The 26791-nt window shown below is 41.2% G+C and overlaps 1 protein-coding gene across 1 annotated transcript in view; it reads right to left on the bottom strand.

Moving 5' to 3' along the window:
* The window catches only part of dlgap2a (discs, large (Drosophila) homolog-associated protein 2a), a 133275-nt gene that overhangs the window by 6592 nt on the left and 99892 nt on the right, over window positions 1-26791 (bottom strand). Inside the window, exons 6-9 of the mRNA XM_029493720.1 lie at window positions 25186-25400; window positions 16716-16866; window positions 15516-15732; window positions 3764-4149 (exon numbers count right to left, since the gene is read on the bottom strand). Coding sequence (XP_029349580.1) covers window positions 3764-4149; window positions 15516-15732; window positions 16716-16866; window positions 25186-25400 — 969 coding nt within the window. The remainder of the gene's footprint in view (window positions 1-3763; window positions 4150-15515; window positions 15733-16715; window positions 16867-25185; window positions 25401-26791) is intronic.

Raw genomic sequence — 26791 nt, 5'->3', positions numbered from 1 at the left:
TGTTAAGAATCTACGAGAAAACTACTGAATAGTTTACATGGGGTTGGCTGGCCAAGTATTCAAGACTGAGCATAGTTACACAATGATAGATAGGCCAACATTAGTGGATATTATAGGATGAGGAGGAAGAGTGACTGATGATGATACTGCCTGCTGCTTCATGGCTGAGATCCTGATCCAGCAGCCCAAATACAGACACTCTTTATTGCTGTCTGCATCACTCCCTGGTGCCCTACATTTTACCAGCTCTTTGGAAACCCTGTCAGTTCTCACCATTTCTGCTGTGCTTTTCTGTCATTTTCTACTTCTTTCACCACTTACTCATCTCCTTCGTTTTTAATTTCATTGCTTTCACTCCTCTCCTCGTCCAGCGTTCACAGTTTCCTGCTAGCTTACTGTCACAATCTTTTTCCTTTGTTGGTGTCTTAAGCCTCTGTTTTTTTGTCATTTCAGTCTTTCTTGTTTGAGGCCCAGCGAGCCGTTTTTCATTATGGCTGGATCAAAATGGTCCACTCATCAAAGGACAGTGCATTGTGGCTGATTTAGTTTCCAGTAAAAAGTCAAAAAAACAAAAAAACAAAAACAACAACAAAAAAAAAAAAAAAAAAAAAACGCTCTTGAAATGTATTCTATAAATTTTATTAGTATGCTTTTTTAGACGAATTGGGCATTATTGAAAAATCAGTTTGTTTCTACTGTACCAAGAACTCCAGTATTGCCTGAATGATTCCAGGAAACATTTCACTATGTCCATATGAGTATCTGACATTCACAGAGCTTCAACTTCAAGAGTGAGTGAAAGGCGCAGATTCAAATGAGACGGGCTTGTTTGATGGAGAAATGTCAACCCCGCCTCTGTTGTGCAGTGGTCAGTGTCACATTTGTCCATTTTGTGTTCTGTCAGGTGGTTTAGGAGATGCTGTTGGCAATGAGGAAATGAGTGTGGACCATCTTCCTGAGGTGACCTCCATTAGTTTGTGTTAGAGACAGAGCAAAGTCCACCTTGTGAAGAGAGAATGAGTTTAATGTCTGTGATGGATGAGAGCTGAAGGAAGACAAAACATCCAGGAGGCTGGTAGAGTTATACCCAAAGAGGCTTACTACTCTGAGGATGTACATAGAGGTATGTTACACACACACACACACACACACACACACTGCATCAGTAATCACAGTCACAACATCGGCACAGGTGTGGAGACTGTGAGCATCAGCAAAAAGTTGAACAGAGCCTCTGTGCCTTTCATCCAAAACACATAAACACCACCTGGTGACTTTTGCCAGTCAGAGTGCGTTTGAGGTTAAAAGCTTTGACTGCCTCTTTATGCAGCCTCATTATGGCTCCAATTAAAACTATTTTTGTAAATAAATTAATCAGTGCCTCAGAGCACAAACATGTTGCAGCTTTAATGTACAAATTGCAGCTATAAAGCAGCCTCTCAGGGCTGAGGGAATTCAAGACAACATCACGTCCACACCGCCAGGAATTAAAAACATGTTGACCTTAGAGATAGAGGATGTAAAAAGCAAACGGTCGATCAATGAAGAGGCAGACTAAGTCGGGTTAATTATACTGCCAGCAGCAGGTGAAGCAGACCGATTGGCTGTATGATATGATGAGGTCAAACAAACCTGTCCTCAATGTAAATGAATCAATACTGAAAGTTCCCAAGAGGCGCTTGCTGTAACACATTATTGTCACGCCCATCCAGATCCTAAAGCAGCATCTTTTGACAAGCTTTAACGAAACAAGGTGGGCTACAAGTTAGACAGAGAAGCTCATGAAAGGAACAGTTTTTAAATGAAGCTATTTGGAAATTTCTCAGAAACTAAACAAACTCTGAACCTGATCAATAACTGCAAACTAACCCCCAACATAAATGCCACACTATGACGAATAAAATTATGCTGTAGAATTAAAGCTCATTTTCATCAAATGCAAGGGCGTGAAGTATGAAAAATATGTACACTCTGCATTTCAGCCACTGTCACACAAACACAGACATGCATTCAGAAACACACAACACCTTCCTTAATTTCACTCAACCTCTTGAACTGTGTGTTGTCTCCTGCACACACTTAGCTCATCCACCCTATATTTGTTCTGTTTTCCTCCCTCCTTGTAATGAATGAACTGAACTGGAGCTGCGTGTGCACTGATTTAGTGAGGTGAGAGATGATGCTTCCATTGTGAAGTTTGGTGAGACATGACAATGAGGTTTATATGCTGCAGGCCTGCTATTTAAAATGAGTCCTCATCCTTGTGGTTAGGTAGCAGATCAGCCTTGGCTGAGAGACCCAGACGCTGGCGAACAGCAAACAGATACTGAATGTTCTAAGTGGGTGAGGAATTAAATGTCAGACACAGACAGTGTAAAGAGATAACTGCTCGTTGAATGACTGGTTAGGTGATATATGAGTAAATGTATGACTACACTATGAAGTAGATGTTTTTTATGTTTACCCAACATGAATAAAAAAAAAAAAAAAAAGAAAAAAAAAACTAGTATGGTATATGAATACAAGACCTTAATGATGACAATCATCTTGCAATAACTTCAGTCCTTATTTTTGTATAAACAAAGAAAAAGCAGATAGTTACCAAGATTCTTTTCAAGACTGACTCCAGGACACCATTTTAATAGGCTGCTCAAACAAATGTGTTATTTATTGTGTACATTTACCCAGCAGGGAAGTGTAATGCCGCTTTATACAAAGTCTGGATGTAATACAACACAGTGACTGCAGTAGTATTAGCTGACTTCCCAGAACTCTTATTTGCTGGCCAACTCCCTGATGGCAACACCTGACAGTCAATGGCCTTAGGGTGTTTCGGGATTTGTTAGAGTAATCTTCAACCAAAGGACTCTTAATATCACCTGGATTAAAAAAACAAAACAGCAATTTCCCTTTAAGGCGGCCTTGATTTATTTGGCACAAAACTTGAACAGCACCCAGTTAATATCAGCCACTAGAAGAATGAGATGAATTGATGTTTTTTTTTCTCCTTTGAATATTTGAAGGGTTTTTGAGTTCAACTCTGTGCTTGTCGATGGAAATTGGATGATAGCAAGACAGGAGTGAAAGTGTGAACAGACAAATACAGGAAAGTAAACGTGGAAGGGGGGATGATGATAATAAAGAATAAATATACAGAAAAGGAAAATCACTACTCCCGGAACACAGCAACAATTTTGCTTTTTGAATGTTGATAATTTTCATGTTTTCTTCTGGTAAATACTATGATTGGCTCTGAGTTGATGATGCAAGCAACAACAGATTCCCCTCTTTGTTCCGCAACCTCTAGATGCTGACATGAGATCAACAGCACTGGAGCCTCAGCAAGTATCAAAGAATGAAAAGCCAAGGGAAGATCACAGAGAGTGGAGAGGTGGAGAAGGACAGCGTGAAAGTGGGAGAGAAAGAGAAAGAGAGAGAGGGAGCATGAGTGAGACTGGATAGAGGGAGAGAGACAGGTACAGTAAGTGAAGAGGGAGTGAACAGACCATGAAGTGAACTATTATTGACTAAAAGCCGCTCCAGCATGAGTTGAATCTTAATTGATGGATTGCAGGAATATGACTCACTCTTGCTATTTTTAGCTGCTGAAAAAAGAGAGAGCACTGTTTAAGGGCTGAACATGTGCGTGAGAGTATTCTGTATCATCATCAACCAAGCACAGACTAGTGGTGGAACGGGCTTTAGGTCTTCTTTAGGCTTATCTGAGATCTGCTCATCATATGCCCTTAGAGATAGGACCAACCTGTATTCCTATAGATGATCGAGGAGTCTTGAGATATTCCTCAGCCTTGGACACCAAGATGGCCTTGTCACAGGTGAGCACCGAGCTGTGGCTGTCTGTGGACGGGTGTCTTTTTCCAGCCATGACTCCAGCTGCCTCCATGGCTATAGTCACAGCCTTGGTGCTGTCCAGGCTGTCGGTGGAGTTATAGAGGGCCCTGCCTGGGCTCAGTCCCAGGCCGAGACCATCAGGGGCCCACATCCCACCATGGGGGTGCCTCCCCTCGTGGTAAGCATCCTGGGTGGACTCGGTGCTGCTCTGGGCCGTGATGGAGATGAGGGGTTTGGAGGTGGTGCGTGGTGGTACCGGAGGAGGAGTCTTCTTGTAGTTGGGTGTATAGGTGATGGCTGCAAAACGTGCAAAGACATGATTATTCAAAAACAGAATTTTCACTGTTGATAGTTTTCAGTCATAGTCATTTTGTGTTATTGAATAAGAAAACCATCCTGTCTTTTACAAGGAATAGGAAAAAAAAAAACAAATGTTCTGGTTTTCGACTGTGGATTTTCTCGAGAATACAACAAGGTTTGAACCATTTTAATTAATTATTGTACCAAGTCAAAATCAGAATTCCCCCCAGGCCTTCATGTCATCCTTTAGAAAACCTCTTAGAAAGGTACTAATGCTTCACAACTCAGTTTCAAGGTAATATCATCTTAAAGTAGTTTCTCTCAAATCTCTCCTTAATGTTTAACTTTAAATGTTAAAGGTCCCTGATTTCCTACAACTGCTGCGCTGTGTACTTTCCTGAAATAGAGACAGGAATGACTGCCCATTTACTGGGTACTATTTTAGGCTTGTGTTAATCATAATGAGAGAACATGTTATGGAAAAAGATGTGCTTTTAATAGTTTCATCCAATCTGTATCAGACTTAAAATACATATCCAATACTTGTTAATTGGATAAATTCATTGTTGGCTTTGGTCTTTTCTTGGCAGCAAGAAAAACATGAAGACGTAGATGTTCAAAAAGCCAGAGAAGCAATCACCAGCACTTATGTAGAGCATCCTGGTGAGAAGGTAGTGCTCAAGCAAGGCTGACAACTCTCATCGCCTTATTCTGTCCATTTCACGACAGAAGGAGGGAGGATTACTTTCTTTCAAGTGCAAATGAGAATATGGACTTAATCCACAGAGAGATGGACTGAGGAATTGGACATGAAAACCTTCTAGGCTTTCACTTATATTTATTTTTGAGCGAGGCTTTGAGAGAAGAGCTTGCTCTGTGCAGTTATAGGCCAAAAGATCTGAAGCACAAAGTATGTTTGTATGTTTTGATCAAAGCTGAGAGCTATCTCAGAGCCAAGAAGAGCAGAAAGAGAATAACAGTGAGTCGAGCTGCAGGTTAAGTTATGGGTTATCGTTTTTCCTGACAAAGATGCAAATGGTGTTGAACTGTGTCTCTGTTCCTGCCTTGCAAATGCTTACATCACACAAAGCAATTAAGGAAGTCCGTAAAAGACCAAAACAAGAGCTATTCAAGTTCTAATGAGCCCCATCCCGCATACATTTTGGCCCCCTGAAAACAGATTAAAAGCATTTCACCCAAACTACACTTCAGCCCAAATTCTGCAATTAGAGCAGAAGAAACGCTCTGTTGTTCAAAACAAGTGACAGGTTTTTTGTTTTGCAACCACTTTTTAGGAGGTGGATTTAACAGTTAGAGCTTCAACTCAAATCTGCAATACCTTTTGGCCTCTCTCTCACACATATTTTGCATGTGCTTATAAATAGGTGGAGACGTCTGGTCTGTGAAAAGCGTCCAGCTCCGGAGGCTTAATGACGCACGCTGCTGTCCATTCACAAAATTAACTTCTCATGGCTGAGGAGATGCATTAGTGAGTAAGATGAGGTGAAAGGAGCCAGAGATGTAGAAAGGAAACAGGAGAGGACAAGAGGACAAGGTGAAGGAGAGGAGTACATGTGTGTGACAGAGAGCAGGGATAAATCAGGGAGTGAGGAGAGATAAAGGGAGGAAAGAGATGACCTGTTCAGGGGGCGTGATTCAGCAGGAGGACCAGAATAGAGCCATTATTAGCCAGTCAGTTGTGCTAAGGAAGAGTTGGGAGGGGGTCATAATTCTTGTTCCCTCTTAGCAGTGGCAGGATTACTCAGCATTTATTTTTCCTCTGAAGTGACCCCAATCACTCACCCACTCACTCTTTCCCATTTCCATCTGACACTGCTAACATTTGTTTCCTACATTATCTTTTGGTTGTAATTGTAAAGGTCATGACAAGGGTGACCTAACCTTGACACGTGATAACAAATACGCTGATGATTTTGTTCCAGTGATTTGGCATTTAAACAGAAATCTTTGTTGTGGTATGACGGGCATGTGATATTATCTGGAGAACTCTTTTTTGTTGAGCCTTTTGTCAAAATGTAAACATTTGTTTAATTAAGATTAAATGAATGGCAGGAGTGCTAGATGGGGATGTGATGGGGAAAAAAAAAAATCAACATCTCTGATGTTGAAGAAATCAGATTCAACAGGCAAAAAAAGAATGATCTGATGTCAGCAAAGCGCGGAGGAGTCACATTTATCCAGACAGAAAAATTACATATTGGCATTAGATGATTTTCAGAAAAGAATGACAGATAGAAAATAGAGTTCACGTTTGTCATGTCAGTTCAATAAAATTCAAGTAGACTTGTTGGGTCAGTACCTTTCCCAAAGGTTTTTCAATACACCAACTCATAAGGAGGAGATAATGTAAACATGGCCAATGTGAAGGGCTGCTCTTTGGTTTTAAACTCGTTTGCTGTTGACACGTTTTCAACATGCCAGGAGCATGTTGAAAACGTGAAAAAACGTGAAAAAAAGCTAGTCTAAAATCGAGACTGAAAACATGAAGTAGTACTGTAGGAATAGGTACAAGACTGAGTAGGAGTCTATAGTTCAAGGGAACATCATTTGAATAGTTGTTTAACTTGCAAACAGCTATCATTGTGCCAAACAGCAAAATGAAACGCATGCCTCCTCACATGCAGGTGAATTTTAACAATGAGAACACTTAAAATGATGGAAGTTGTTCAGAGGTTGTTAAATCATGTACACACGCACACGCACACGCACACACACACACACACACACACACAACAACTTCTGTGCCAGTGAAGCTGATTAACGTGAGACACAAAGGCAGTGATTTAACCACTCCATCTCTGTTAGGACCTCTCTATCTATCAGGACTGGCTTGTATGCTAACATGAACGTAGGACTGGGGGGTTGAGTGACATGTCGTTAAGAGTCTTTCTCCTCAATTGGATTTATCACTGTAAAGGAAATGCAGCAGTTTGTTTTGCAGAAGGCTTTTAAGGATATGTAGATGATCTGGAGGGAGGGAGGCAGAGGAAGATGGATGGTGAGCTCCATTATTGGCTGTGTCACAAATGCTGCAGCCAGAAACAATAAAGAAATGAATTCAAAAATAGCCAAGAACAGATAACAAAAACCAGAATGGGCGAGTCATTACTCAAGTGCATTTAACCACCGTTGGATAGTTTGCAAAAGTTCAAAAGTGTCTTGATCTGTGTGATGGATCACTGTGAACGAAAACACAGTTTGCAACCAACCAAACAGCCCTGTGGTGGAAGACGCAGTCTTTTATGGTGAGTTTTTTTTTTTACCCATGGATCAAGGGCGTTTCTCTTTTTCGCTTGCCCATAGTGTTGCTGATGCTGCCCTGCTGTTCATGAAAGTCACACTGCCGAGTCTGTCTAAAGTAACGGCTGCTGCAGTCTGTTTCAGCCTCTGGTGGCACATTGAACAGCATTTGCCTGTCAACACTTTGATGCATTGTCACTTTGGTTCTAACCTCACCCTTTCAAGAAAACACACTAATTTCTTGTTGACTAAATGGATCACTGAAATACCCAAATGGAAGCTAATAATAGAAACATACAGGGGATGCTGTGTGCATTTGTGTCTGTGCTCATGTGATATTGTTTGAGAGGGTGATGCAATCATGTATGTGTCAACAGACAGCAGAAAATGTCCTCTCAGCAATTCAAAATGCATCATGACTTGTTAAGTGAAACACATAACCAATAACTCAAGTTAAGTAACATGAATCCTTAAGGGTCTTTTTAGTATAAATGTTTATTATTTATCCCATAAATTCCCACCAGTAAATATAGATTCTTTCATTGAATGAATGTAAATTGAAGTTTGACAATATATGGCGCTACGCGCTGCAGTCAGTGCTACAGAAACGTCACAGAGAAGATAGAGAAGCTGTGGTTTATAAGATACTGCTGCGTATTCTGTTTCAAACCTTTTCCCTTCACAAGGCTTGGTCTTCATATGATATTGTTCTTTGTAAAGAAACACTTAATTTAATTATGACTCTGGCCACTGTTGTTTGTTTGTGTGTTGTTTTTTTTTTTTTTTCTTTTTCCTTTCTCATTTGTTTCTCCTTTCTCCTGTAAATGTGCATTCGGGCTCTGCAGCAAAAAATATCAACATATTGAAAAGCAATGTAGGATGCCCCAGGTAGCAGATTTACCTGGGGTTTGCTGGGGAATCCGATCAATGCTGCAGGTGGAGGGGAGGCAGAACTGGATTCCTGAAAACAAGGGAGTGGGGCGGATATTCAGAAGAATGAGCATATCACCCCAGACATACAGTACAGTACAATCTATGAGGAAGAGCATATCCAGGGAGACACTGGGACTGTTAGGACAATGCTGCACAGTGGGATGGAGAGCAAAATCACAGCAAAGAAAACTGCTTCAAAATATGCTGTGACTCGGGAGGCACACTGACCAGGAGCCATGTTTCATTTGGGCATCTTCTTCAGGTAGCGACTTAGCTAACAGTAATTAGGATTCACATGATAGTTTATTTTTATTTTTTTTGTGTGTGTTTATTAGGCTCCTACATATATGACCATAATTGTTTACCACTTTCAGATAGGTGCAGCAACATGTGTGACATTGGTGTGACCGGGTAAACACACACCATCTGGCCAGCTCTGATACTGCTCCCAACATCCAACATGGTCTTAACCACAGATCCTAAAATCCTACCAATTAATCACAACAACCAGAAAACTGACTTTCCTCATGGTCTGGTGCGGCTTTGTGGATTTGTGGATTTGTTGTGATGAATGAGGAATTACAATTTCAGGTGAGCTGCATCTTCAGCTGTTGTGCTGACCGGTTATGAACAGGTGTTAAAGGTTTGAAATGAATTGCGCCTGTTTGTTTTCTTGGCATGTTCAAAGAATGATTGCATAATTCCAAATTTCCTCTTGCAGTTTGTCTTTCACAGCACAGCTTCATGAGTTCTATCCAAATATATTCTAATTATTGTATTTTTAAAGCTTTGCTGCTTTACTCATTCACTATTCACTCAGTGCAGTGGAAAAAATTGACGTTGTGATGTTACCACTCGACTAGATGCTTCTTATAGTGTATGAAGTTCACAAATAAAGGAAAATAGAAGTAAACAGAAGGTAATCCAATATGTTCAGACTACACCAGGATGTGTGAACAAATCCTTGGTGTCTTTCACTCTACCAGGTGAATGACCAGGTGCCTAACTTCATTTGTTTTACTTGCCATTGAGGTTTCTGGTTTATTGGCTTTATTATGACTAACACAACTGAGCCAACGCATATAAGCCAACACATGAATAAACACAATGTGACTGCGATACAGGTTAAATTATGTCCTACCTCTAGACAGCAATTTTTGAAATGAAAATTTAAAGTGGAAGGGGCCTGGGGAGGAAGAGTGAGGTGTTTTTTTTTTTTTTTAAATGAGGAAAAAGACTAAAACAATGCAAACTAATTGACTTCTGATTGCCTTGAAAAGCTTTCAGAGTCAGTCAATTTAGCAAAACTTTCATGAAGTGCACTGTGCATATTTAATTCAAAACAACAGTCAGTTTATCAGATGTTTGGCTGAAAGATTCTTTTTGTTCCAGTGCACTTTATTAGAGCACAGACTTAAGTGGGTGATTCCATACAGAGCCCATTAATTGGATAGATAGCACAGATATATCTTGTGATTTGACTGGCTTTTTAGCAGTTCATTGCTGGTAACAGAATTCCACGTCCTCAGTGGTATGTAGCCTCCTTTCACTGCACTAATCAGAATGAAACTATGAATAGAACCAAACATTTACAGTGAGGCACCGTGTTTGAAATGCACAAAATATTGAGGCCATCTGTCATGCACCAACACAACTTAATTTTCATCGTTCAGTGTCACACATTTAAAAAAAAATTGCCACACAAGGATGTACTCTTTTCAGGAAGGATCACAATGCAATTCTTTCTTTCTGCAATTCTCATTACACTCACCTCCAAATCGTGTTACATTCTCATTCTTTGATTCCTGAGCGTAAAGATGATATCTTACAGTAAAAAATACAATATCACCTCTCAACAAGGCCAGTTATTACTATAGTCACAGTATCAGACAAATTTATTCACAATTTACTTTGTATTTTTCAATAAATGTATCTTCATATTTATTGTCCAACAGAGATGTGTGTATACAGTATATGCTGCGTGTTTGGCAGCAAAGTATATTTGCTTTAGATTATATGAGGTTGTGTGGCTACATACCATAACTGTACTGGTTTGTAAATTATATTTGAGCGCAAGTGTGATCAATGCAGGTTATTTTCTCGATAATTTGAGTATAGAATTCCAGCTCTGTCTATGATTGTGCAAACATCATTCCACAGCATCACGTCCTGGTTCTTTATAAGTGCAGAGCCCGTCCAACAGCTCACATAGTAAACAGTACGTCCTTATAGTTATATGATAACTGCAAAGATTTATGTCACACCACTGTGAAGTGACAATAAAACACAGAGCCCAAAGCAGGTTTCTATTGTCACTGCAAGGATTGTCTGGACCTTGTAACCATAACGCCATCTTGGTCGTAGACCACTGTAGAGCTCTAAAGGAGTCCCTCAAATTAGATGTGTAGAATGTCTTTGATGTAATCCACTGAACAAGGACATCCAGCAATTAAAAAAGAAGATGAAGAAGAAGAAAACAGTACTCTCCTGGAAGAGAATTCACATCAATAGTGACAACAGCCTTCAGTGAAGTTCATTCCACTTTCAGTAAATGTTGCCGGAGCATCGTTGTTCATTGAATCTGTCATCACCAAGATGGTTCTTCACATTGTTGCAGTCAGTGACATACGGTTCCTGCTCGTGTCAATGCTGTCTTTTTTTTCTTGGAATATTAGTGCAGGCTTGTATGCAGGGAAGTCCTTGCTTGAATGCTGATGATCACACAACATTTAGATCTGCGCGTTGCTCTACAGTGCATTGGCAGCTACAAACCACGGGCTATATAAATATACTTTGAGCTACATTTTGTCTGCTGAGAATGAGGTATGAACTCACAGAGTGAGAGACACATATGTGATTTCTGCACTGTTGTACTCGTATCTACCGCTCCATAGTTCCACACTGGCACTTCTGTGCATTGATTCTCCTCTATGGGCTCTCTTTTGCCACCGATACCACAGGAAAGCTTTTTCACTTGAGGCTCTCTCTGGACTTCCTGGGATTTCTTCTTTTGTATGTTCTACACTCTCCTGAAATAATGTGATGTCCTCTGGCTCCATAGGTCCCTGGTCCACTGAGGGTATGACTTCAAGATCAGGTGGCAGAGGATCTGCGTCTGGTGGCGGAGGATCTGCGTCTGGTGGCGGAGGATCTGCGTCTGGTGGCGGAGGATCTGCGTCTGGTGGCGGAGGATCTGCGTCTGGTGGCGGAGGATCTGCGTCTGGTGGCGGAGGATCTGGGACAGGACTTGTGGGTCCAAGGTCTGACTCCAGGGATGCATCTGGGGATACTGAACTAGGAGGAGATATTGTGACAGTGACCTGTGGTAGCGGGAATTGAGGCAACTGAATTAGATGGTCCTCCATAGACAGGTCTGAACAGATGGATTCTGTTGACTGTGAAGGATCCAAGGGGCACAACGTTGAAGGGTCAACGATGGGTGATGGTGAACTTGGACAATCTAAGTGGTATATAGGTGGGTCTAAATCCTCAGCAGTAGATGGAGAGTCAACACTCAGGTCAAACGGTTCTGGTTCAGGGTCCATGAACACTGAATCAAGATCATCTTGATCTAGGGAGGTCAACATGACTAAGTCAAAGTGGACCAGATCAGCGTGATATATAGGAGTGGTATCCAGGGGCTCTGGAAGGGGTGGCCACTCAGAATCTTGGTGCTCTGGTTCAGTGTTTGGGGGAGTCTCCACTGAACTGGAGGCAAAGGATGAGGCCGATGTCATTTGCTCTGGAGGAGGGTCTGAAGGATAATCTGGAAGGGCGATAATGGGATCTGGATTCATGTTGATGTCAGTTGGACTTGCAGGAGATTCTGTGTCCGGATACTGTGACACTACAATTGCTGGACAGCTGGTGTCAGGCTCTAAATTATACGACTTAGCTGTATCAGTATTAACTGAGGGTTCACTGCAGGCTGAGAGTGGGTTTTCATTAACTGGGTCAACTGAAGAAACTGTGGATAAATCTGATGGTTTTGGTTTTAATTCTGCTGGATCCAGATCTTCAACTGCTGAATATGACACAGAAGACACCGTAGTATGATCTTGAGACACTAGATCTGACTTGTTCATAGTGCACAGATCTGGAGACTCTGAATCTGACATGACATCATCATCATGTTCCTCTGGTGGAGATACGGTAACTACAGGGACTGGATATGGCAGCTGTATTATATCTGTTCTAATTAATTCTGTGTCTGGAGAGTTCATTTCATCACGGTGAGAAGCTTCAGTATCTGAATGGGAATCATTAACTGGGTCTACATTTATTAGTTGTGGCGTAATTACCACTTCTTGTTCCGCTGTCACCGAATCCTGAGACATCTCCGTGGCTGTTTCTGTTGTGAGCGGAGCTGTTCCATGAGTGGCTGCTGACTTACTCATGTCCACGTCAGATGAGCTCACAATTGCTTGGTCTGGAAGCTCTGGTTTTGGTTCTGATTTAGAGGGCAAAGCAGTCAAGTCAAATGGCTCCAGTTGTGATCTAGCAGAGCCTGTAAGTATTGGATCCAAGAACAGTGGTATGGCACTCTCCACATACATCGACTGTGGACAGGCAAGAATGCTTGGATCCATTGAGAGTTGTTTCGGCAGATTTCGACGAGCACCTTTCTTTTCCTCCTTCTCCTCTGGACAGTTGACGGCAGCATCTGCAGTGCTTTGCCGGATGAGGACCTTGCTTCTGGCCTGAGTCCCCACAGACACTTTGGATACTTGGGGTTTCTTCTCTCTAGCTCCCCCAGTGGCTCTATCTACTGTCGCGGTTACTAGTTCTCCGACCATTGCCCCCAACCTTGCTCCTTCCTCTAGGCCTGTCTCTACCTCAATACCTGTCCCTGTTCTTCGTCCTGTCCCTGCCCCAGCCCCAACTCCTGATCCCAAACCAGCCCCAGCTCCAGCAGCCACGTGACCAGCTTGGGGAGACCATGTATTGTAATGCTGCGTGAAAGTGTTGAAGTTACTGTTGAAAGCACGAAGCTCTTTGCAGAGGTCCCTCCTGAGTTCAGCGAGCTCACGACGCATGGCTGAGACTTCCTCCTTCCATTGCATGCTGATAGCTGCAGCCAAAGTGGCTGACTCTTTGATGCTGGCCTGGATGGCTTTTGGTGAGGGCCGATCTGGGGCACTAGACCTGGGAGGTCTGAAGAGGCTTGGAGAGACAGGTGGTCCTGACACAGGTTTGGCTGTAGCCCCCATGTTATCCTGTTGGTAAAGCCTGTCTCTTCTGATGGGGCAGCCTAGATCATCATGAGCCAAAGGGGGTGTGTCTGCCAAGCCCTCATGTATACTGGTCTGGTCAGGTAAACAAGAGTCTTCCTGCACATAATTTCTGTCTGGAAGACAAATGTAAATATGTGTCTGTAATATGGCCAAAGGTGTGAGCAGCTGGAGAGAATGTGCTTTTAATTGCCAGAAAGCAGGAACATTGTCATGCACTGAATGCCATGAGTCAAAATAAGATAATTGCAGAGATATAGCCACAGTTAAGTGCCAACCTTACGATTATCACACCAATTTGCTCATCTGTATACCGCAGATGTATACTCAAGAATTAGTTAACTACAATTTTAACAATCTGGAATATTATCATATAAGAGTACTGAATATGAATATAACACTGAGAAAGTTCTCCCATTTTGACTCATTTCCAGTTATGGTTTACACTGCCTTCTCAACCTTAATTTGTGGCATGCATTCTTCACATCTTTTCAGTGCACAAAGCTGAAACTCCTGGCTCTCAGTACACAACATAGAGAATGGATAACATATCTACAGTAATAAATGAAGTGTAAGAACAATCTTTGCATGCTCTTCTGCTTTCAGGTAAAGAAAAGTGTACTTTGTGCAATGAAAAGAGGCAAAGATGAGCAAAGCTTCAAAACCATTTCTCATAAATCAGAATGTATAGTATGAACCCTATTGAAAATGTGAAGTCCAGTTTGAACGGATTGATTCGAAGGACCAATTGCCCCATGTCCAAAATATAGGCGGAATCGATCACACACCAAACTCTGCATCCTAAAAATGCAAACATATTTGAGTTTACTGAGAAAGCAGTGTAAGCAAACCTTTATAGGTAGGAAATAATCATAAGCACATTTCCAGATGTCCACACCCCTAACCCTCCCCATTATAGTGCGACTGATGTTGTTAGTTCATGAATCTACTGTGGGAAGAGGTTGAATCCGCTCAAACGTCTTGTCCAGACACTGTTTCTTCTTTTCTTCCCCCATTCTTCATCTGTACAAGGATGTATCGTTTCTTCTGTGAACCCAGCAATCACTGGAATTGTTGAAACCACCAGCAGCTTACAATTTATTATCAAGGCTCAGTACCAGAAATAAATGCATGTATCAGCTGAGTAGGTTTAGATTTATTGCATCAGTTTGTATAAGGGATATATGTGACTAAACAAAGTGACAGATCTGTGACCGATAAATTCATTCTCAGCTGTATATTATCCATTGTCCAAGTCCAGACACAATAGTGTGCAATTTTGTAATCTCAAGGTGTGTAGACATGAATATTGCAGTGAGAAAAGATAATTTGTATGAGGTGAATAATCTGCAGATGAAGATATTTCGTACTGTATGCTGCAATGTTTAAGGGTTGCACAATTTGCAGATGGCAATTTCAGAAATTCTTTGACCAGGTTGCAACAAAGCTGTGAGTACGTTCACAAGTGTGGCTTCATAAAGTAAGTCAGATATCCAAAATGTAGCGGAAAAAGCAGTCATGCCCATAGTCTGACCAGTTTTGTTTTTTTTTTTTTTTCCAGATAATTTTCATTTGTGATTTTCAATAGGGTTCATAGCTTTACTCTCTGATGCATCCAGTGGATGAGCAGATGAAGCACTGTGTCCAAAATACAATCGGATGAACTGGTACAGCTCACATGTGATAGCTGCGGTAATCATACCTCCATCAAAAACAATGGGAACATACAGGAGTGATTCATGCAAAGATATGAAGCTGTTTGACAGCACAACCAGCTTGCACTAACTGGTCTATATTCATCATTGTCACACGCCAATGCCAAGCGTAAGCTCGACGCGTCAGTTTGTCACCTGTACTTAAGCAAACAAATAATACCAACATCCAGGATGAGTCACATGTTGTACTGTGCAAATGAGCTTTATGTCTAATTGTCCTTACCCGTGGTGGACCGGATGGTGGAGGTGACTGTGGAGGATAACGGGGGGATGCAGTCATCGTCTTGGGAGTAGCCGGCCTGGATGGCTCGCAGGTAGCTGTGGCTTCGGGTTCTGAAACAGCCGGGGAGGTCCAAAGCCTCCATGGCCTGCGATTCCACCTCACTGAACACTGACTCGCACACTGACTCAAACTGCCCATTAATTTCTGTTTCACTCACCTGTGAGAAACAAAGGCCATTAGCTATAATGCTTTTTCATTTGTCAAGCCTGTGAGAACATTTCTATGCTTATCAAGAGATTATTAATTGCTTTGGTTATAAAATGTGTAAATATGTCTTTTGCACAAAAAAAGAGTTTTGCTTCTGAAACCAAATGGTGCGCACATTTTAATTTAAAAGGGAGCAGAGAAATCATTGGGAATGTGTTTTTGTTCAATAGATAACCTGCGGGCTGGTTCCTTTTGTTGCAGTAGCTTTAACTTTACAACTAAACAATGCCATGTTAGCTTTCATGGACTGTTAATAATTTGTTGCTGCTGACAGGGGCTATTTCTGTTTCCTGTCACAGGTGATGTATTGCATCTGTGAGGCTGAATTGTTACGAACAGTTGTTTAAAGTGTTTTGATGGTCATCAGTCCATTTCCAGAATCTAAGATAAACATCTCGCTGGATTGTGATGGGAAATTAGTGGGAGATTGGTTGATACTGAACGGATCAATATGCATCTTTTAAGTGGAAGATGAATATCTCACGCCAGCATGGTAGTTAGCGCTGTTTCCCCATGACAAGAAGGTCGCAGGTTCGATTCCCTGGCCTGGGGGATTTCTGTGTGCCGTTTGCATGTTCTCTCCCCGTTCTTGTGTGGGTTTCCTCCCACCATCCAAAGACACGCATGTTCAATTTGTGACTCTAAATTGTCTGTAGGTCTGAGTGTGAGTGTGAGTGGTTGTTGGTCTCTGTCTGTGTGTTGGCCCTGTGATGGACTGGTGACCTGTCCAGGGTGACCCCGCCCTTGGCCAAAGTGAGCTGGGATCGGCTCCAGCACCCCCGACAACCCGGATAAGCAGTAGAAGATTAATGAATGAATGAATGAATGAATGAATGAATGGTGTCCCCTGACTCCTCCCTCCCTCAGCAGTTTTGTTCTTCGTTAAGTTTCGTGATTCTTTTGACTGAAAAGGTGCAGACTCACCTGGCTCACTTGGCTGACACAGCTAGCCTGACTGAGGGTGCTGACGGCCCGCATGTAACTCTGGTTCCTGGAGCGAAACTTGGGTGAGTTGTAGTTGGCAGAGGGATCTAGGGCAATGCTTGGGTGCGTGTCCCTGGCGGCTTGTAAGTGGTAGCTCTGACTAAACAGAGAGAAAAACAGAGAAGCAGATAGAAGGTGGGACTACAGCCATGGTGATGATAAGCAAGTCAGTTAGACATGAATGAACTAATAATCAGGTTGTCTTTCCCCCGTGGCTATAAATGTCGCATAATCACAAAAACAATGAAGTGCCTTTAAGTGCAGTGGGCCTCATTCGGGCAACCTGAACATCAGAGGGTTATGACATTGTATCCCTCTGTCTTTTTGTTTCTCTTCCCAGCTACAATGATTAGTTCACCGGCATCCTTAAAAAGGCAGTTCGATTTCTGTGGTACTGAAACGTCCAATCAATGCTTGGAAATGAGAGAAATGCAAATCAGGAGCTAGTTAGCAAGCAAGCACTTCAGAGAGGACCTCGGTGTCAACCAGGTCAATTAAATTTGCCACCCCAGCAGGGCAAGAGAGATGCTCAGACACCCGTGCCTGGTTAGAAATCTGCTGGAGAGAAGAAGAGAAAGGCACGGAGGAATGAATGTGCTTTAAGTAAACTAAAGAATTGTATGTGAGTCACATTAGGAATACCAAAATGTGCTTCCCCGTGACATGTCATTTTGCAATGGCATGCAGGGATGAGTAAGCAGTTTGGGGACTTTTTATAGAGATAAACGCTGGTGTTTGGCAGCGAGGAAAACGCCAGTGTGATTAAAAGTCCCACGATCCATCTTGTCATGCTGTTGTGAAGTTGTGTGTATTTGCAAAGCAATATCAGCCCTCTAGACATCCAAAGAAATCCCAGAGCAGAAAGGCCAAGAGATTATGTGGGAATGAAGGGGTAACAGCGAGAAGAGAGGCTGTTAATGGGGGAACTCTCTCAATATACATTATGTTGCTATGTTCCTTTCATCTTTAATAATCTTTAAAATCTTTACTGCCATGCTGGTGCAATGTTTAACAATGAATCAAGTCATATTTATATTGTGTTTAACAGTGCCTTATGCTTTGCCAGTATGACCAGATTGCCCCGGGAGACTTCTCATCGACTGGCCTTGAGTGTTTGCTCTGTGATGCGTCCATATTGAGTATGTCAGCAGGGCAGCGAGCCAGCTGGCTTCTACGTCTGACCCCTGAAACATGGCATCAACAGAGCAGTTAGCGGGAGGGGGGCAGTGAGCCTGTATTCACCTTAAGTCTGCAGCAAAATTGGTGATGTAGTTACGCATGTCACTGTTGATTTTATCCAGGCGGTAAGAGCTGTGGGTAGAGAAGAAAACAGAGTTACTGGGTCCCACCAGTGGGAGGTGGAAGGATGTGAAGTTCCTGGGTGCTAGTCCAATGGATCAGGCTTTGGATGGCAATTGCGGTGTGCTGAATGTTTGCTCGGGGTTTTCACCAAAGTGCTGCAAACATTAGGGTGATACAATATGACTGACATGGCCTCTGTGTGATGGGAAACATGGGAAAATGTAGCAATTACAAATTGGATGTAGATTGCCTTTTTCCGCAAGCTGTAACAGATGTACATACACACAAGTGACAAAATGAAGACAGTAATATCAATAGCAATATTTTGTTGCAGATGAGGTGCTCACACATACTGTCCACTTGCACCAACCAAACTTTATGCCAAACCACCTGATGATGAAAAGCTACACACATACACACACACACACACACACACACACAAACAACAACGGTTACACTGCATCACAAATCACACATTCTTTCCTTCTGTGAGAAATTCCACTGCATTAGTTGAACTAAATGTGGATTAGAAAAATAAAATAAAATAAATCCCACCTAAAGTCCCTTTTGTGCCAAGCAATGAAACTTTTTTTTAGCTGATAATATGAGATAGAAGTGCATTGGCTGATGCATACTTGACCAATACCCATCCCTGGCTATAGAGCTGTCTGTTATCATCAGCTGAGGGAAGGAAGGCTGATTTGGAGATGTACCGACCCTTTATCAAATTATGCCACATATGATTTCCTCTCTAGTCTTCAGAAGCCTATACAGGACTATTTTAAGATAATGAAATAAACTTGCCCCTGTCCTTGTCCCACACTTATATATCTTATATCTTATCTTATATCTGCTAGCTCAGAAACAGCAAGTACAATTTTGTTTTTCTTCCTCAACCATCACAATACACTGCAAAGCCCTTTGGTGAATAATTATATCTTCCAAATGGTCCCCATTGAGTTTGCAGAAATAGAACAATGAATTTTACATTCATAAGGAAATCAAAAGATGAATGCAATAGTAATGTTAAAGTTTAATATATGTCACGACATGTCTATGTAACATTATCATGAAATTATAAGCAAACAGTCACTGGACAAGGTGACAAATGTCCTATAGGCATCAGTGGATTAGGAAGTGTTGCAAAGAGAACATTAGTCTATGCATGACAGGTCTCACAGTCACAAATGACTGCATTGTAATTCTGCTTTGACCTTGACACCCAATAAAGAAATGCTCACAGCCAGTGCTGTTTGCAAGAGTAATTACATTATGTTGAATCAAAAATTATTGCATGTTTTGCCAGTGTTAACTTTGATTAATTATTACGACTCAAGAAGCTAATCATCTACGGCAGACCAACAAGCGTGAGGCATTTCAGAAACTGCTGAAAATGAGTCTGACTGAAAGGCGTGTGGGGTTTCCACACTGGGCCTCAGCCATTTAAAAAGAGGTTAAGTCACTCAAGATGGATGTTGATGTAGCTTTGCAGTTGTGTGTCAATGCAATCCGTTGTCAAACATAGCATGCCATTATTGATTGACTCAGTAACTAATTATGCTAATGGAGAATAGTGAAATTCACCACATGCCAATCATTTTCCATCATCATTAATACACTCTTTAAACATCTTTGGCAGGCCCTTCTATGGAGTCCTATTCAATTTATCATTGCTGTTGGCTCTACACTACACACAGGACCTGAGGGTGAAGGTGTAGTTGAAGTGGCGTAGGGGAGCGTAAATGGTTACTAATTAAACAATCATTGACATCTAACTTTCATACTAGTGCACACGCTGTTTCAGCTCAGTGAGCCACTGACAGTGATGTATTCTTCATTGATGAGACGAACAAAGCGACAACCCTGTCAACGACGAGTGCGTGAGAAAACTTAAAGAAGGGACAGATGGAGAGAGGTGACACAACTTGACAGCCTGTTCTTACTTAAAGATGATTTGCTTCAGGGAATTGTTGCTGTCAAATTTGTGTTTGGTCCATCTGAATGCCCCAGCGGGACAATAAATTTCTACAAGTGGAAAGGAAATCCGTCCTATGCCATGTCTGTCTTGATTCTAATGTAATTCCATTCCAACAAGCCCGATGAAGCATAATAGTACGAGAGCTCTCATATCAGGTGGTAATCGTATCTGCCGTGACACTTATGTGTGGTTTCAAAACAGTAAGTGATATGGGCCATGTTGCTGTGCGTTCAAGGACAACAACTGAAAATAGCAACACTTCTGAACACATGATGACACAATCACACATGCTGCGAACATTCAACAACAATAAAAATAACAGACATAGTACTCAAATGACACTGGACATGACCTTCATGTTAACTGTATCAAATTTAGATCCTATTTATGTTACTACTAAAATGAAGAATATCATCCAAACAGGTGATTTAAAAACAGCGCATAGCCGGTCTCAGTGCCATTTCCTTTCCTTTGGAGAAACAATCACAAACCAGCCAAATTTGCAAATGCAAATTGATCTGATTCATGCATGCTGATTAATGGGAACTGCAGTTCAGTTTTCCAGAGAGTCCTCCAGAGCATTGTGTCTTGTTGCCTTTCAAAGCTGACCATGCTATCAGCTGTTACATTTACACAATTACAGTGTAACTGTCAGCCATGATTCAAACACACGGGGCTGATCTTTACTGCAGCCGCATGAATCAATATCATAGAGCTTTTTATGTTCTTTGGGGGATCCTCCTCATGTGAGGGCCACGGCATTAAGTGAGCAGCTTCTCTCCTGCCTGAGTGTATGCATCTGCTCATCTGTCCTATTCTTTGTCCTTACACATTGGCCCAGTTCAGCCTCTGCTCTAAACTATAGCCTGACTGATGCTGCTTCTTAAAAGCAGATCACAGAAACATGAATACTGTATACATTCAAAACGCAGTGTATGAAAACATTTATACACAGTGGTTGGGATAACATACTTCACATAAGCTCTTTAACTTTTTTATCTCTCCCTCTCTCAAACTGCTGTCAGGCAAAATTTCCCCCCATTGATCAGTGAAATATGATATCCTTTAAATGAGCTTTTCTAAAGAGTTGGGAGCTGATATATTCTTTGAATGGGGCATTTTCCAGTTGAAAGATAAACTTGTCATTACTGTCTCTTCTAAAGTATATCATAATCATAATATACTGACTTGGGGTTATTTAGTGTTTAAGCGTTACACCCCACCAATCTCTGTAAATCTCTCTGTATCTTGGTAGTGCACAGAAACGCAGACACAAGAAGAGATATTATAGAAAGGATACTGCAGATACACCATTATGGCATTCTTACGATGGGCTCAGCAGACGATCAGGACTCCTCAGTAATGACACTCTTGGGGAAAATCCTGGTATTTGAAATGAATGCAACACCAAACCTTCTCCTCCAGACTTAATAACGCCCCTGCTGCTGTCAATGGACTCAGAGGCCGGCCGAAATTGCAGCCTGATCCATGCCGGTCAATATCATCCTTACAGCAGAGCCCAGCAGAATCTCAGTACAACCACAGAGAGCCATTATTCAGACAGTCCTTGGAGTACAATAACTGCAACTGATAGCCCTTCCCGCTGCTGCATCCTCATAAATCAATCACTGTTTACTGCTATTCAAAATGGATAGCCAGGAAAAGCTTTGGAAGATGTCGACAAAGGAGCATACTACCCTATGACACCCTCATGTAAGACATCATAATATGAAAGAGTTAAGAGCCACTAGAAATGCCAAAAGACTTCAGTGACAAATATCATTATTGTCCTTCTTGATCACAATCCATAACATTTGATTTATCATTATAGATCCACTGAGATGAAGCTCTGGCTTACACAGTTGCTGTTTGACAGCAATAGTTGGATGTGGATCTCTGCTGCCCTGAAGAGGCACGTCACCAACACTCTGCCGCAGATGCTCATAATTAATTCTGTTTGTGCGTTTGTGTGTAAGTACATATTTCTATCAGTGTCAAGCTAACAGCGGTGATGTGCATTGGTGGCTTCTGTGGGCTCTGCGGTTGGTGGAAAAAGGTTGTTCTGTATGACAGGGCCATGAATAGCAGTGAGAACAGAGGAACAGTTGTGTGGTGTGAGAGACACGGATGTGTATCGCTGATCTATCTTTGAATGTCTGATGTTCCATACTGTTGCTATGTGAGCGTCACAAGCTGCACGCTAATCTGAGGTCATGGGCAAGACTGTCAAGCTGCAGCAGACCTATACAGCCCACCAAAGCAGATTGTAAACCTGGACAAAGTGCACTGCATGGTGCACTGCATGGAAGGGAAATGAGAAGGTGCTTAGTGAGACTGCACTCATTTGTGGGACTTGTGACTGAGTGCACATCTATTCATATATCTCTTTTAGTTTAACAGTTAACAGGCATTTAATGCTTGTCATTTAATATCATGCAATTGAGAATCAACTCAATATCTGCACTGATAGAATCATGTATTTACAAACTCAGCCGACTAATATTACTATGTGAAGGTGTCCAGGCATGTTATATAAGCCTTTCTATCATAACACTGAAAGGAGAGACACAGACTTGGTCTATTTATAATTATTTCTAAATTAATTCAACACAACAACAGGGTCTTTTTTTAAGAGCATAGGGCTACTTAAAATATCCATCTCAGTTCACTCAGTATTTGCAAAACTGCCATGACAATTTTAAAATCAAATTAGTCAAGTTCAGAGAAAGCGGCTGCTTTCCCAATTACATTTATTCACACTAGCTTTTGATATGTAAGAAGTCATATGTACAAAATTTCAAACCGGAAGGACAGTAAATGTGCGATTTAACAATACAAATAAAGCAAGACTATGAAAAACTCTGAAAAAAGAAAAAATACTGCAAACCAGAAATGAGTTGGCTCTGATCCTGACTGTTTTTTGTCAGATGTATTTGAATAAAAGGCTCTGGGTTCATCTAAAGTGCAGTAATTTACTTCGGCAATTTCCTTGAGAAGAAATGACAATTAAAAGCAAAAGCTAAGTGTGACAATCAAAAAACGGAGAAATGACAATCATTTGTCTGACTTTTTAAATTGTTGCTAAAGGCCTTTAAAGGAAGCCTCCACAGCAAGCTCATCTTGACTGATAAATGCACTGAATACATTTTCAAGAACAAGTTTTCAAATTGTTAATATTAAAACAGACAGCTATCCTTGGGGAACAAAGGGGGAGACGTCCATTTGAAGGGGGAATGAAAGGGACTTTGATTCTGCCACATTTATAAAAATCACATTTGACCTGAAGTACTGTAACAATACAATTTAAAACAATATAGGCAGTAAAATAAGATAATAGACAATGCCTGAATAATTCCACTTGTGGATTCATAATTGAAAAATTATCAAATAAAAACAACAACAACAACAAAATGCCCTTTTCACACTCTGTGGAGCAAGTGTGAGAAGTGGTGGCAAAGTTCTCACATTTCTTTCTCTCTATTTGTGGTGCCGTCAGCGCATCCAAACGGTTGGGTTGGAAATGAATGAAACAGCGACGGAGGAAAGAAGTGAAGAACTACAGAGGGAGAGGGAGCTAAAAAATGTAGGAACGGACAGTTCTCAGGACGTACATGTTGCCAAAGAAAGAGAAGAGACGAGAATCCTTACATTATCCAGCTGTGACCTCTGTAACCTCTGCAGCGTGCTATCACTCTATCTAATTGTACAATAATTCAGCATTGGACATTTGAATAATAAAAATAGTATAAAACTTTAACATTCATGTCGATATTTGACAACCCAGCAAAACCCTTATTGAACGCTCTCCCAGTTATAACATTGGGGACTTTAGGCAGCAAATTTTGAAGCGGCGTTTGTAATATTCATTTAAATTACATGACATATTGATAGTATAATGACCTCCTAAACTGGATGACCATGTAGTACACCACTGGGCTGCAACAGAACAAAGTGTAGACATTGTACACCATCCACGGAACAATTGCTGCTTAAGGTTTTACTGCAAGGGACACCCTTTTGACTTTATCCAAATTCTCTATTATCTCATGTCATTCTAAACTAATGGCTCTGTTAATTCTGTAATCACAGTAACTCTTCTTCTATCACTCCATGACATCATTTCTCATTTTTATTTTCCTGTGACATCGTCTTTGGATTGTCTCATCCCGTAATCCTCTTATGAGTGTTTTCTTCCGTTGCCGAGCTACCAAAACAAAAGCTCTCTATTTCCTCTGCAACTAATCGAATGCATCCCAGAAGAACAGGCCAAACACTTTGGTATAGTTGAAGACACTGATAAGAATATCTATAAAGGGATTTGAATGAGCACCGAGTTCAGCTTCAAGTGTAGTGGTGATGCCATACAACAAGAGAACTGTTGTAGGGATTGTAAGTGAGCAAATAAACAATCGCGGTCTTGCTCAGAGCATAAAGAGATTGTAAACTGAGGAAATTCCCACTGTTAAAAAACACAATCTGACATAAGCAGGTATTAGAAATAATAGAATATATCCTATATCCCTTTGAGATAAATCCATTTAAAAAAATCAAGCAAATCAAGTTGTTTTCAGGTTTTCAGGATTTTCACAGATGAAGCTGTCTGAATATGTTTTACTTGTATTACCTTTCTTGAAAGAATACATTTACGAGAGAACAGATTCATCTCACCACACTGAGAGAGTCATTTACTCAAAACAGCTAAATATAGAATTTCATGTTTTTTTATCTTTATTTCCCACAGTAGGACTATCAAAACTTAATCAACTGTTTTTTTCCCCTTCTATACAAACAAGCAACATGCGCTACGGAAGCCCTGAGGCGAGTATTCCTTTTCCTCTTCTGTGAAATTTTTGGCAGTGGAAAAAAAAGGTTTGGCCAGGATCACTATATAAAAAGCAAAGATGCAAAAACACATAAACTGAGAAATATAACCTTTGCAAACATTTTGTTCATGTAATCTTGTGTGATAAACAGAGAACAGATTTTGGATCTGAGCCTTTTCTTTTTTGCCTCTTAGAGCTTTTTTAGTCGATAGTTTTAATCCCACATTTATCCCTTCAGGTGATTCATTTTAAATTTAAGGATACAAAGAGTTTATAAAACAGGAAAAAGGAGCCCAAACTCTTCTGAGTATTTTACCTCTGGGAGTCCAACAGGTCTCTGGGTCTAATGATGGCCTTGACCATTGCGTCTGGCCGCACCGACCTCTGAGGCGATGTCTTGGGGCTGGAGTCTGACTCGCCGCTCTCCTCATCCCCCATGGCTTTAACATAGCTGCTGCTCCGCATCCGACGACAAGGGATCTCCTCGTCCTTCCCACCTCCAGGGTAACCCCCCCACTCATCCTGGGGCACCTGGGTGGGAAAAGGACACAAATACTGATTGCTTTGTAGACACATACACAACATATCCGATTCATTTGATGATTCATCCCCATCTCATCTGGAACCAAAGTCAGAATCATCTGACAATACTGTTTTACCCTCTCAGCTGTAGCGTTCCACCTGTGGGGAAAAGATTATCATATCTTTAGCTCCTGCTGCTGCATCACACAATGGCCATGTGACTGATCATTGTGTATGAAGTTCTCATTGAGCATGTTGTGATTCTAAATGAAGCTATGTTAAAGCCTTAAAACCATAAAATCCAGTATTCTAACATTTGGCTGTGATGAAATAACATGGCTTTTGCTAGACACTTGAATTGAACCCCCTACCTCTGGCACAGTTCCATCCACTGAGCAAAAGAAGACCGTTTTCATCGAAACACGTTCCACAGCTGCTCATTATTTTCATTTTCCTGTACTTTGGCCAGGTTACAAACTGCTGAAAACCATGGCAGTCTACCAGTGGCAGTCTTCACCTGTCCCATTCAATGTGCCACTCGTGTGTTTTGTTTTGTTTTTTTTATACATGTGTTGTCAGTGCATTGAGTTGTGTGGTATATTTTTTAATGTGTTGGATGGAATGGTGTGAATGTTTATTGGAGTCCTGTCAAAGACAAATATCTGTCGCCATGTGGGAAAGTAAAGTTTTCCAATTCTAATTCTACTCCTAAAAATTTCATTACAAATTTGGCTGCTTTTTAATCATAAGTGATTGCAAAAGAAAGCGAAAAAATGTAAAAAGGGAATATCTTTGCCCAGAGCTTTCCACGTGGAAACCTGCCATCAAAACAAGCCAGGCAGTTTACATGCTGCAATTTCCTTCCACTCGTTAAACCAGGTAATTGAGTAACCAGAAGTCATCATCACCATTATCCCATTCAGACTGAGAACAGGGTGTCTCACTTTGCTCCCGCTGCTTGTCTCTCTTGCATTTAGAGTAAATATTTCACACTGAACAAGCAGCATCACAATGGTCCTTAAAAATACTGAGCACTGTAAACAAGGCAGTATGTACATGCTAATGGACTTCCCCTCGCAGTCTTGCATGCTCAGACAATGGCGGCCTCTGCCAAGACCGTTGCACCAGACCTCTTGGTGCCACTTTAACACATTTGGTATGAGTCTTTGGTATAATTATCCAACAGTGTGTGTAGTTCAGCACATTTCAGATGTGTTGAAGGTGATGCATTAGTGAATAAAATGTTACTTGGATTATTATCGTTTTTATAGTTTTGACGTTTGTGTTGAAGTACACTGTTTCAAACAGAGCACATCATGAACAACCAAGTTAGGATAACGTAATGCAATTACAGACCACAGCAAAATTATTTTCAGATTCATGAGCTTATTGTGTAGGGA

This window comes from Echeneis naucrates, chromosome 22 (assembly GCF_900963305.1).
Source record: "Echeneis naucrates chromosome 22, fEcheNa1.1, whole genome shotgun sequence".
In the NCBI taxonomy this organism is placed as follows: domain Eukaryota; kingdom Metazoa; phylum Chordata; class Actinopteri; order Carangiformes; family Echeneidae; genus Echeneis; species Echeneis naucrates.
This window is presented reverse-complemented; position numbering and strand designations above follow the sequence as displayed.